General features: G+C 46.5%; 4 protein-coding genes across 4 annotated transcripts; 2 read left to right on the plus strand and 2 right to left on the minus strand.

Annotated features, from left to right (window-relative positions):
• Positions 1–572: 572 nt before the first annotated feature.
• On the minus strand, positions 573–2179 carry VTN77DRAFT_1024 (uncharacterized protein; the record flags this gene model as incomplete). The annotated part of the gene is made up of 4 exons (XM_069416711.1): positions 573–1008; positions 1068–1169; positions 1217–1334; positions 1402–2179. 4 exons carry the CDS (start codon positions 2177–2179, stop codon positions 573–575), a joined length of 1434 nt encoding a protein of 477 aa, XP_069273128.1.
• Positions 2180–10280: 8101 nt separating this feature from the next.
• VTN77DRAFT_1025 (uncharacterized protein) lies at positions 10281–10907 on the plus strand (the record flags this gene model as incomplete). Its single annotated transcript, XM_069416712.1, has 1 exon — positions 10281–10907. The coding sequence occupies one exon, from the start codon at positions 10281–10283 to the stop codon at positions 10905–10907; it is 627 nt and encodes a 208-aa protein (XP_069273129.1).
• A 1376-nt stretch (positions 10908–12283) lies between these two features.
• On the plus strand, positions 12284–13063 carry VTN77DRAFT_1026 (uncharacterized protein; the record flags this gene model as incomplete). The annotated part of the gene is made up of 2 exons (XM_069416713.1): positions 12284–12903; positions 12961–13063. 2 exons carry the CDS (start codon positions 12284–12286, stop codon positions 13061–13063), a joined length of 723 nt encoding a protein of 240 aa, XP_069273130.1.
• Positions 13064–13090: 27 nt separating this feature from the next.
• VTN77DRAFT_1027 (uncharacterized protein) lies at positions 13091–13363 on the minus strand (the record flags this gene model as incomplete). Its single annotated transcript, XM_069416714.1, has 2 exons — positions 13091–13186; positions 13253–13363. 2 exons carry the CDS (start codon positions 13361–13363, stop codon positions 13091–13093), a joined length of 207 nt encoding a protein of 68 aa, XP_069273131.1.
• Positions 13364–13802: the final 439 nt, after the last annotated feature.

Below are 13802 nucleotides of genomic sequence, written 5' to 3' on the forward strand. Positions count from 1 at the left end.
TTATATATAGTAGGTAGTCTAGAACAGGTAATTTCTTCGTCAAAGTTTAAACGAGGCGAGCAAAGCGAGACCTGCAAGGCTTGTCCTCAAACAACAGTTCAAGATTTTCTCTCGTTATCGCGCCAGGAGTGTCAGAAAATGAAATCCTCTTTCTCGTAATTACCAAACCAAAAGCTTGTTTTCATAAAATTGAAATCAGAATCAACCAGAAAAGATCCTACATCTAAAGAGTCAGATGTCATGGCACTCTTTTTAGTTGAGTGGAAAATTTCTGAGTTGCGACAATTACCAGGTGCATCCCTATACTGTGAAGTCGCAGCAAAGAACCATCGTGCCTAGGAATGGGGAATTTTTTTTTGTCTTGAAGTGTAGTCACAGTGAAATTCACGCGATGTTTTATTAAAAAAGAAATTACAGGTACATTGCCTACTCTGTATTATTTACATTTCCATCAATCACTGCTACTTGTTTATATACATATATATTGATATATATTGATATATATTGATATATACTATAAGCGAACCTTGACGAACTCGCTCGCTCATTTAAAGAATGTGCTCAGATTTGTGTCAGACCACAGTCGTCCCCTGCTGACACCCCACCGTCCCGTTCTGGTAGTTGTACTCGGTCGTCGTGTTGTACTCCCACCAGAACTTCAGGTACTGCGGGTACGACGCCGGGACCTTGCACGTCGTGATGTAGTTCGGCAGGCTCTTCTTCAGGATAGACGTGTAGTTGGCCAGCGGGCATGAGTAGCCCGGTCCAGACTGGCAGGCGTTGAATGGGACAACAGCCTCATTCAGGACCAGCCGCACGTAAGTGCCCGCTTCGGAGATGGCTGTTGCGTTGCAGGCCAGACGCTCGATTGTTAGGTGCCCCTGCATCGGGACGATGTTGCCTGTCGACCATGGGTTGCCGAATGGGATCCTGTCCAGAGGAAGGTCTTCGGTTGGGATGAGAATGCCCAGCGCGGCGATGATGGGGGTGATGTTGGTGTCATGGGCGCTCAATTAAGTCAGTTGAATGATAATGTGGTATTGCACGTAACAAGCAGATCGACTTACAAGTTGAAGAACAGCGTGCCAGCCGACGGCCCCTGATTCAGCAGAGTAAGACTGGCGTTGGCATAGACAGCACCAACAGCGTACATGTTCTTGTCACCCGGGCTGCATCAGTTAGAACAATGATTTCATTACGACAGGCAGGCTCGTACCCAGAACAGTAGTAATATTGCAGGTCCTGCGTGTAGCCAAAGCTCACCCACTCGTCCAGGGTAAACGCATTGATCCAGTCCGAGAACGGCCGGGCATTGAGCTCAAACGCCGCCATCTCTGCTGACGTCAGCCAGATCTCGCATCATAACCGATAGGGCGACTAGCGACTAGGACAGGCACCTACGCATCAGATTGTACACATCCGTCGCATTGATGTTGAGACCCGGGTTCTGCTCGTTGAACCGTGCAGCAGCGACGTAGAACTGCGGCATCAGGTTGGTCAACGCATCGCATGTGCGCTGGTCATTGTCTTGGTCGCACGTCGGGGTCAGGCTGTCGGCGCCCCGGGTGGCGGACTCGGAGATGATGTTGATGGCCGCGTTGGTCGAGTAGTTGTATCCGAAGAAGCCCTCGCCGAATTTGCGCGCCGTCTCAATCACCCGCTCGTAGCCGCTCGTGAAGATGGGCACGACCGAGTGGCCGTCCCACAGATGGCCGTAGCGGTCGCGATATTCACCACCGCGGCGGAAGGCAGTCAGCAAGCCAGCGTACGGCCCCGTCCACGTCTCAGCCGCGTAGTAGCACTTGTCCGGGACCCAGTAGGTCCAGTGGTTCAGGAAGGCCAGGTCGCCCTTCCACTCGGTGATGTTGGAGGCGTAGAGCTTGGCCAGGCACTGCTCGAAGGCGGCGCCCGTGCTCGGGTCCGGGTAGCGTTCGCCGTGTCGCTGGATGGAGATGACCTGGTCGACGACACAGCCAGACGGGGGGTCGCGTTCGATGCCGTAGGAGACGCGCTCCGAGTAGGGGCCGTTGCCGCCGTAGTGCTTGAGCACACTGTAGCCGTCGTCGAACTGCTGCGAGAACTGTTTCTCGAGGTAGGAGCGCGGGTTGGCGGCGCCGTGCGAGCGAGCAGAGACGCCCACGGCGGTGCAGAGCACCAGGGCGTGGTAGAACCAGACCATGCTGAAGCTATTCAGAGGCAGTTGAGCCGGGAATCGCCGTCAGAGCGTGTGGATTGCAACGACCAGGACGACCAGCATTGGGACTCCATCCCGGTATTTATCCACAGGGATATCCATCTGATTCCCTTTGTCACGCTTCGAGGGCATTGGCGTCAGTGGGGCTGCTTGCCGTCAGTCACGATAAGCAGAATAATTAATTAATTAATTAATTAATTAATTAGATGCAGGAACCGGAAGGAATGCATTGCTAGGCAAGTTTAGACGCGCTCGCTGGACGCTTGTTTCAGCCGACACGCGTCAGGAAGACACGTGCTCTCGCCAGGACTTCTTTGCGGGCGATTTCCTATTGCTGTCTCCATCAACTACGGAGTAGAGATGCAGCACATTGGAGTCGGTATCCATTATCCGAACGTCCGTCTGACAAGATGATCAGCCAGAGGACAGGCCTCGTCAGCCTTACTCCATCCACAAGATATGGGGCAGCCCACAGAGCCAAGTTCGCCAAGCTTTGATTGATAGCGGCTGGCGCGAACTGGAGCCAGCTTGGCACAGAGCCGGTCCATTTTGATATCAGCAACTTGCGCATTTATTTGCCTGGTTTTCGGAAGGTGGCCTCGTGATTGGTGGTGGCAGAAGCCTACTGCAACGATCCACGGTATCCCCTGATCTTTGCTGAAAGGAGAAGCCGTGTGAATCTGATAATATTGCGTATCCGATATGCTCGGGTAAATAATACTACCGGATGATGAGATCAGGGACCAGCTCGAATTGCTTCAGATTATTGGAAGACGCTCCCACGTGCTTGATTGCCGCTCGGTTGCAGGTTGGTTAAGAATCAGCTCTCGGTATACTGACTTCTGACTCTGCTTCTTAGGAGAGTATCCGGGCGATATCTTTTCCGATGAATGCCGGGGCACTAGCCAAGTCAGATGACAAATGCCTATTAATAGAGCAGATCTTATCTGATCTTTTTTCTTGTTCGCAATCTCTCTATGGTGCAGCATATCGACAAGAAAATACACGAAACTGAATGAGAAATACGGTAATGAGCAATGTAGCTTATCAGACAGAATAGTCAATCCGGGCAGGGAAAACAATCTACCGCTGAGAACAAGCTTGCTGGCTCGTTTGGGTCATTATGGATCTTCTTATACTTAGACAGGCAGGTGAATCCCGTTAATAGTAGATCCACTATTCCATCACTATCACTATATTATAAAAACCTTAATTTCTGTTTTGCACACTATGATGTGGCTGTATGAAGCAACATACATACTGAGTATTTAAGCATACCACAACAAACTCATAAAATCTTCCAAGCCCTCTTGGCGAGAGATATATAAATTAGTAAAGGGAAGGTATTAGTCTATTCCCAAGATGTCGACGGAAACCAGAAGATAACTGAATTTCGAACACTACAACTCCCAGTATACCACGGGAAAACGGTGATGATTAGGAAAGATGAAGAAAATGGGGAAACAGGCGGATCTTTATGCCACAAACTATGGGGGACGACCAGTTTCCATCTCCTTCCTTCGTAGGGTATCTTGGAGGATGCCTCTCATTCATAGACCTCCCTTTATACACTCATGGAATATCCTCTTTCCTTTTTGATTCACTCGACGGGTTCAGGTTGTTCCTTGGGCTATATGAACCCTGTCCTCCCTGCTCGTTCTGTCCGAATTTTCAGCAAGCCTCTCTGTCCTCGCACGAGAGGCGAGACCTCATTCTTTGACCTGCGAACCGGGTCATTTCACCTCACCTCTGACCATGACGTACAATCCTCACTTCTCCTGGTTCGGGGACCGCTTTGACGAGTCCAGCATCGACATTCCATCGTACGGCAACAGGCCTGCCTCCTCCTGGAAATTGGGCAATTAGCTGAGCGAGCGGTACGATCAGCTCTCGCCACCATCGGCTGGGGCTCCCGATCCCCATCCTCCGCCTGAGGCATGGGCCACCTATCTATGCCACATAGTTGACAATCCCACCGAGAAAGCTGTGGTCAAGATTCGGATGCAGTACGTTTGTGATCCCCAGATCCATCTACAGATAGCCAGCATATGTACTGACTGGAACTCGCCTCACTGTAGGATACCTTACAATGGATCAGAGTGGAGACCTTCGCAATCAAGAACGAGTCAGGCCCTTCAGCAGCCATCGACATATGTTCGCCGGGAAATCAAGGCGCTTCAACGCTTTGCCGACGAAGGCTGCCAGTCAGCACCATGCTTACTTGGCCATGTCCAACACGCACAAGATGACACCATGTGGACCTTGGCACTAAAATTGGAGAATGTTTTTAAATTTTGTTTTAATTAATGATTGAGAACTGATTTCAATGACTAACAATTTCCTTTTTCATTTTCATTTTCCTTTTTGTTTTAAAAAGTCAGGCCTTGACAGTTACGGGATCCTCAGGTAGTTGTAGGGTACTAGGACAAGCATCAAAACCCTTCGGGTCATCAGATTCCTGAAAGCCAGCCACTACTAGTGATTCCTATTCATGGTCTTTCTCGGTGTTTAGATTCTTTATCTTGTCGGCTGGACCTTGGGGGAACCGTTGGTTTTGAGGTTTCAATCTCGCCGCAGTTGAAGCATCAGATTGGGGAGGAGTTAGTTCACGATTTCTTGTTTGTTGTCGATCTCTCTTTGCTAGTATTGTGCTCAGTTTTCGCTGGCTGAGAGGTGGTATTATTTGAGGAGGTATTCTGGCCAAAATGACGTTAGAAGTAGTTGTTGGCTCTTGAGCAATTTATCAAGGGCGAAATATTATTATTGTCTGATTATGGTACTCCTAGGCTATAGGTGAAGTGCCATTAAGACTATGGTCTGTATCTTAGCAGGCCGTTCTTGAAGCATTTGAATTCGACTACGAAGCCATAGAAACAGCCTCACATAGAAAGTGCGTGCCTAGACATCTTCCTGCTTTGGGTTGGCTGGGCTATCAACATACTGCGCAAAGATCATATATTTTTGGATTAGCAAGCCTGTAACGCTGCCAAAAAGTGTTTAATCCTGCTGAGCAAGTAGCACTAGTATTAGGTATTACTATTCATTACCCATTACAGGAATTTTCCTCAAAAGCAGCAAAAGCAACTTACCTACCTAACCTACTAAACCCCATGATCCTCTCCAGCACGTAATCTCATACTATAAGACTTTTGTTTCCCCGTTTATATGCACTATCACGGAGTTTTAAAAGCAACAGACATAAGCATACCACATCAAATTCATGAAATCTGCTTCCACCCTATTATTAGCAAGGGATATGCATGCATCATCAGTAAGGCAAACAAATATTAACTAAGTGATAATAGTAGGAGCAGTAGCAAGGAATATAGGTAGGGAGCCCGCTTCAGAAGTACATGATAAATAGTTACCGCCTATATAATACAAGAGCTATAGCGAAGAAAATATTGTAAGGAATATGAGTAGGGAGCCCTCCTGGGAAGTAGATAATAAAATAAAATCATACCTACCATAGGTACGCCCTAGGGGTAAAAGTTCCCTGGCATCTATTAGACCAGGTATTTTCTCAGTCGAGCAAAGCGAGACTTAATAAGCTTTGTAATCTAATAAGAGAACTTTTTGTTCATCAGGTCTAATCAACCCAAACTAATCCAACCCAAAGAAAGCACTCTCTCTACCCTAGCTACATAACCTAAACTATCATATTAATCAATATTTAAATGTGTGGCTATTATTGTTATTATCACTATATGGTGATATATGCAACTTCTTCTTATTCTTTTTTCGCTTTAATCAAAATTAGAAAAAGAAAATAGAAACAATTACCACCGTGACAATCGCCCAAACACTACATAACAATGCGTGTCATTTCTCTGGTTAAAATTGCCAATTGATACGAGATAGAATTGTGAAAATGGAGGACTTTTTTTTTAAGCTACAAGATGGCCAAGTATACCTACTGCGTACTAAAGAATAACAAGATTAGAAGAAAATCCACACAAGTAGTCACTTCGCTCATATACATACCTAGGTAGACATCACATGACTTTTTCATCTTTCATAATTGATTAATACTATTTATTATACTATGATTTAGAGACTGCATAAACAAGCTAGATAGTGTTGAAGACTAGAAGGAGATCAAATTGGAAGGCTAATCATTAGACTGCTCTGTGGAAAATAAATAAGAAAGATAGAGGAAGAACAGAAAACATAGGCTTTTTATATAAGCCGAGACCGCCATATTCGGTAGATTTCCATCAGGTACCTTCCTTCATCGTCCGTAGCTGCACGCTTCACAGCCAGATCGCAAGCTCCTAGAACATTTAATCAACATCCATGGACTATCTATAAATCATAGTCTGTGAGACAGGGGTATTTTTTTCCTGGAGCAAGTCTGGTCTCGTCTTGACTTTATTGTAACACGATGGTCCAGTCTACATTGTCTGGTCTAGTCATCAAATACTAGATATTTTTACTTCCCGAGTCTGGTCTATTTTGTGATAGTCTGTCTTTATTTAAGGGATAAATTGAGGTTGTGGGTTGTGTGATCAGGCTCTGGTACGGTACATGATTGCACATGATCATGTTATTGACACGAGTCCAAGTAGAGAAGAAGAAGAAGAAGAAAACAGTTTAGCTATAGTAATCATGGTGTAGAACAGTGAGACATTATCCCCGTCCTACTATTGCCACAATGAGTAGACTGTAAGTTGATTATGTATGTACAGTACATTACGTGACTTCAACGTGAAGGCACATCTGGATTGTGCACAGAAAACTAGGCTGATAGACAACAGGGATATCAACCGATCGAAGCAACCTACCTGCCGGGAAGAAAAACAAGGCTAATCGAACAGGCCCCAGTTATCTGACCATTCAACAGAATTAATTCCTTTTAGAATTCATTGACTTTATATCGCTGTCTTTGCTCAGGCCTCTCTGTTTTGACTCATTCTGGGAGATCCTTGAGACTCCGTTATCTGTCCTCTGCGTACTACTACTGCAGGTTCACAATGGCAGTAGAGCTTCGACGTGGAACCCGTGTGGTTAGCAGACGCAGACGGTTCTTCGACTAAGCACAATAAAATACTTTACACTGCGGGGAACAAAGACCAAAGTCAGTTGTCCCGTGTGATGGCCGGAGTCAAGTAGGATCATTCCTCAAAGAAAGGGCCCATGGACTAATGCCTCCCACAGTCAATACGGCTATGACGCCACGCGGGAGTTTCTCGATCGTGATCCCAAAGGTGCCAACGAAGTTGATGGATTGTAATGTACATATACGATGGACCCGATCTCTGGAGATGCTGAGGATAAATCCTTCCTGAACAGCTTGGCTTCTCGTCATTGGGCCTTGTATGCAAAGCATCCTCCTAAAGGATAGTCGATAAACATCATTATTCTACATGCCAATGGTCTCTACGATAGACTGAAGGAGGAGTGCGGTCTATCTGTCTGTCTCTCTTTCACCGGCGTAAGCTGCTGACAGATGTAGCGGCTCCATCTAGGAGAAACATCACCAGAGCATAGAAGCATATGTTGAGCAGGACTATTTGTACTGTACTTCAATTCACTAAGTGGAAGAAATATATCAGAGATATATCGCCCCTATATGCATCATCGCTCATTCTTCCCGTTGCCCACCGTCGAACCCTACAATTTTAAAATTACATTATATCATTACTGTAGGATAAGCCTAGCAGGTCTTGCTTTGCTCAACTGAGAAAATACGTGGTCTAATAATAGATGCCAAGGAACTTTTTTACCCCTATGGCGTATGTACTGTACCTATAGTAGATATGATTCTATCATCTACTTGCGGGCTCCCTACCTGTATTCATTCCTTGTTACATATAGTTCTTAATGCGTGGGATCCGCCACACAAAACACACACAAATACATAATACTTCTACTAGCGAAATGGGCTGATTGGTTACACAGGATTGTGTCGCGCATACCCTGTATATGTAGCTATTTACTTATTTGGCTTGTTTGCTTGTTTATTAATTGTTAGTAAATTTATGCATGATGCTAGCTGTCCGGACAGCTCATCGTTCAGGTTGACATATTGACTGATGGACAGTGCTGTGCAGTACAGTATATGTAATATTAATGCTCTGTCGAGTCTTTGTACTGTGCCAACGTTCATAAAACCAGCGAATAGAAAGCAAGTGAAATAGAATAAAAGAGAGATGAATCTCGCTGGAATATTTGTTCTGATAAAAATGTCATCTACTTGGTCCATACCTATAGAGAATATTTAATTCATCCATACCGTTCTCAAATATCAGTACATATTTCTACCCCACCATCATCCCGGCGAACTGCCCCTCAGCCCCAGACTCTTGTCGAATATCGATCCGATCCGATCCCGGTCTGGAGTGGATGGATGGATAGTGATGTCGATCCCAACATATACTCCGTAGTTCGTAGTCGGTACTGAAGTCCCATGCTGAGGGAGGTCGAGATTTATTTCATTACCGGCTGAGTCGATTCTTGCTCTTTACCTACCTCTGTACATGTCCATGGGTACTTTTTTCCTGCTCGATTCAGTCCCGGCGAGTTTTATGTTGTTGCCTGATGGCGATGACGACGGGGCCGACGACGAGGGGAGTTTGTGTTGCACAGCATCATACTGTACGTGCCTATGAAGTGTTGCTCTTTCGGGATTCTGTCGGGTATCCGGAGGGAATAATATCCACCGTTCGTTCCTAGGTACTCTGTATATGTACTCCGTACCTAGGTAGTTATTTTCAACTGCGCCACGTCCCGACCCAGTCACAACAGCGGATCCGGTGTTTTTCCATTAGTAATCCGTACAGTACACAGCAGCTGCAGAGGCAGTCAGCCATGCTCTGAAATATGGGAGAAGAGAAAAGAAAAGAAACGCTGTTCATGTGTATAGAGTACTGCATACTACTGGACAATCGGAACGGCCGGATACGGAATATCGTGGCCCTAACCCACTTTGTTCTTTAACTTCCGGAATAGCAGGTACCTTAGCTTGGCAATATGGAATACTCCGTACAGTGAGGATCATTATTCTCTTGCAAGTATATACTCAGATATAGATGGGATTGGAGATGTTATTGATCGAGTCAAAAAGAGAGGGGGGGGGGGGGGGGGAAATGACGGGATGAAACAAGCTTGCTTACTTACAACGTGATCTATTAATATTAATATTACTCCATCCTCTGCGAGGGACATCGGTAATATTGGATGGATGCAATTTGCCCCATAGCAACTATTAGGCAGTAGAATTACGGAGTATGTACGGAGTACTACACATACATACATGTAAATGTACTGTACCTAGGTAAGCAGTCCTAGGAATTGCTGAGGGCGCAAATTCGTCCGTTCCATGACTTCTCTTCTCCGTCTATTATTACTCTCAATGTTGTAGGTACTACCACCAGCATGGCCAGCTGAAAAAAATCAGGCAGCTTCATTTCTCGATGCTATTTTTTCCCCCTTGCGGCTGTACCGATGACTGCGCCTCTTTCCGATCCGATTCTGTATTACGGGCCGTAATTTTACGTCGGGAAGCCCCCGGTAACCCACCTACTCTGTACTGGATCTTACCAGCATTACGCAGTACGATTGACTGCTTCGATTTTGATCGGCAAGATTATACGATCTAGGGCATCAGCTAGCTTGTTTCAGCAGGGATTGACATCGAAGCGAAACCTCCGCCCCAGAACCACTTTCGATGCCGCTTCTAGTGAGAAAATCCTTCCTCTTCCAGTCGTCCAGTGGAGCTCTCGGTTGACAGTAGGGCTGGTTTCCATTCGGACGGTTCGGCAGTGGAGCCTGTATCATATCGTACGCCGTATGTATGGTTTGGTTTTTTTTTCTTTACAAGCCGACGCACTCTGATGCTGTGCAATGGCACCGCACAGCCATGCATGCGGATGAGTACAAGGGGGCTGAGTCTGTCCCACACTGTCGGAGATGGATCTGCTTGATATGCTCCGTATAAGAAGCTCCGTTCTGCTGTTGCTCTCGTTAGCTGTTTCTAGTCTTGCTACTCCATACTCATAAGGATAGTACCTCTCAGAGCAGTCGGAATCTCTCTCTCTCCTCAATTCCCCCCAATCAATCAACATATCTCTGATATCAACTCAACATGCAGCTCAAGCACGTCCTCGTGTCGGCCCTCTTCTCCTCCGCCCTGGCTGCTCCCCAGCCCACTGCCGCTCCCACTGCCGCTCCCGACCTCCAAGACCGCGACCTCATCTCCTTGGCCCTGTCCCTCGCCACCCAGGCCGCCGGCGACGCCGCCGGCGTGGGCCTCGGCGCCGCCAGTGCCGCCGAAAGCGTGGCCTTGACGATCGCCAGCGAGGCCGAATCCATTGCCAGCGAAGTCCGCACGGGAGCGACGTCGCTCGCCACCGAATGGGTCAGCAACGCGCTGAGCATCGCCAGCGAGGCCGAGTCCCGGGCCACGCAGCTGGCGAGCGAGGCCCGCACCGAGACCAACAGCTTCGTCGCGTCGCGTGAGTCGCAGTGGGCGTCGCTCGACTCGTCGATTGCCAGCAATGCCGAGAGCGTCGCCACGTCCGTGGCCTCCGAATACCACGTTGTTATCGTCACGCAGCCCACCTCCACCACTACTGCTACTACGCTGACCGGCGCCGCGGCCACGTCTACGTCGACGTCCACCGCCGGAGCAGTGCCTGCTGCTACGGCTGGCCTTGGTTTGAGCATTGCCGGTGTGGCTGGTCTGGTTGGCGCGGTTGCTTTTGCTCTGTAGTAGCTATGCCTCGAATCGAGACGCGACACGAACGATCCAAATAAATCCAATTCAGCTGATTCTTTCAGTGTTCTGGCTTTCAATCTGCTCCTTCTCCCCGTCAGTCTATTTCGTCTCGCTTCGCTTCCTCTTTTCCGGCGTTATAAAGGTATAAATGGTTAGGTTATGTCGGGTCGGGTCAGTTAGGTTAGGTCAGATCAGGAGAGATGAACGATACCTAAGCAATGTGTTCGACTTTCCTTCTTTTCATTCGCTCATCCATGGAATGTTGTGTTGTTATGTTATGGTATGTTATGTCATGTCACGTCAATTTCGGGAATTATCAGACGGCATCATCATTGTCTATTTTCAGATCGATGGGAAGGTGATGAGGAGGTGAGGGTGGTTGGGGAAACCATGAACAGAAGAAGAAGAGGAGGACGATCAAAAATTCAATCTTGCTTCCGATGGAACTAGAGATGACGTTTCTGAGAAAGAAATGTAGTGATCCCGATTCTCATAAGCCCATAAACCTGTCTGTCTGCGTCAACATACAAATTGATTGCAATACACACAGATATATTCTCCATATTTGCCTGACTGGTAGGTCTACAGGCGGACGACCATATGGCAATCTGTGGATGGGGGTTGGAAATGGATTCAAGAATCTGATCTGGCTTCATTTGAATAAAGGATCTCATATATAGGTCCCAATAAATGATAATTCATGGCTATGGAAGCTTTATTTATAATAGCCTACGAAATGTTTATTACTCACTCTTCTCATCCTCTTATAGACGGCAATTCAGTTTTTGATTCATTCCTCTTGTACCATGGCAGTCTTGATTCTCGATATGAATTAAATCCCGGCAACAGTTATATGAAGGTGTATTCAGGATCTTGTTCATGTCCCTCCTTCTCTCTTCGCCTGTTGTCTCCTGTCCAGGTGATAACCGAGGTAGGGCGACAGTCCATTCTGACAAAGGACAAGAATTGTCATTTTCAAACGTCATGCAAGATAGCAAACTAATCCTGATTTATGGTTTTCCCACACTATCAACCTGTGGGTAATATGCCTTTAACTGTGTAACATTTTCCTAGTTGTTAGTTAAAGCAGATAAGAAATAGAGTATGTATGCCTTAAAGTAGGAGAAAAGTAGCAAAGAAATCCCTCTAAAGGTATTGTGTTCCTACCTAGCAAGGGTAAGCTACTTATTTAGCTCACGAAAAAAAGGACCACTTAATGCGGGACAAGATTGCCGGTGTTTTTTTTTTTGGAACACTTTTTATATTTGAGCAAGGTGACAAACACTGTAGGTTCTCTATAGCATGAAACTAAAGCAATCATTGCAAGTAACGGCACCCTCGCGGATGTAACTGCTGACACTTGCATTCCTATGTTCCTTTTCTCTTCCCTTCTGGGCACTCACTTGCTCTGTGATGTGCTGAGATACCCTGGCAATGACTTTGAGGCTTTTCTCAGCAAATTTGTGGATTATCTGTGTCTGCTTCGTGGCGTGCGTGCCATTATCTCGGATAGATGGCACATTCTCCGCCAAACAGAGTTCAGACCGATTTTCGATGCAGCGGAGGCATCCATACCCTCTCAAATACCTGAGGGTAACTGTCGTCACAAAGTGTGCGATACTCTCAAAGTGCTTATCAAATTCTTAGCTTCTAGCTTGGACGAACTGTCCTTTGATGCATGTCGGCAAGCAATTGAACTTTTGATGTCTATATTCCATGCGTTTCGTACGCCGCCAAAGTCATCGGAGGGCAGCACAAATGCAATCTTTGCTTGGCCAGTGCTGGTGCCAGCAGAATACGCAGGCTTGTTGAGGGAACGAAACCCAGGGGCGTTGATCATTCTTGCCCATTATGCTGTTCTCTTACATTATCATCGTGACATCTGGATTTTTGGAGATGGGGGGAAATTTCTGATACGATCCGTTACAGGGTATCTCGGTATGGACTGGAAGCAGTGGCTTGCCTGGCCTAATCATGCTCTTACAGATGTGTAAGTCGACATCCATGTATTCATACATACTGAAGGCGTAGTTGATATCTGAGACAGGCTGGAAGCACTCCACTTGAAGCACAAGGATCCAGGAAAGTCCAGAGATCATCGACAGGAATTGGTATGCCAACTGACCCTGTTAATTAAAAATCAGGAATAAACAGTGAAATTTATAGACGATGCCGCATTATCCCAGTTTCATTTCATGGGATTTTTGTTCCATGCCATCTTTCTTGCCAGGACAAATATCTTCACAAGCCAATGAAATGAGTGTTTGAATTCTCTGGAAGGTATCCACCAATCAGTCTTGTCTGTTAGAATTGCTGTCTGTCAGTCCTGTCTTGCATACCTTGTTTAGGAAAAATTGAATAGCACGAGTGTGTATTGGATGCAATGTCAACAGGAACCAGTAGATGCATTGACATAATGACTTCTGACGATCCCAAATGCAGTCGCCCATCCCACCAAGCACAGTGGAACCTTCTTGCAGAAGTGGTATCCCCTAATCTGTCATATACTGCCTTTTGAGGATATAGACAAAGGATTCTGTGATTTTCGTTACCACCTTCGCTGGTATAGTTGACGGTCAAATTCTTCGGAACTATATCATGCTCGACCAAGCAATCAACGCATCAAAATGCTGGCTGGATAGCCTATACCCCCAGGAGATTCGAATAATCAACAATTGTTATGCATGCTTGGGTCCCGAGCCGTTATAGGATCATAATAACGTTTCGTTCCGTTCGGCGGTACGGCTTGATCTGCCTTCTCAGAGTTAGTTACACAGAAACCTGGAAGATGGTGAAGAAGGAATGACAAACCAGGCCATGACAAGCGAGCACCCTGCCACCTGCATCACCAGATAAACGTCAGTGACCTAGTTAAGGGCAGAGATCAAA

The sequence above is a fragment of the Rasamsonia byssochlamydoides genome (genome assembly GCF_041956645.1).
Source record: "Rasamsonia byssochlamydoides strain NRRL 3658 unplaced genomic scaffold VTN77scaffold_114, whole genome shotgun sequence".
NCBI classification, from domain to species: Eukaryota; Fungi; Ascomycota; class Eurotiomycetes; order Eurotiales; family Trichocomaceae; genus Rasamsonia; species Rasamsonia byssochlamydoides.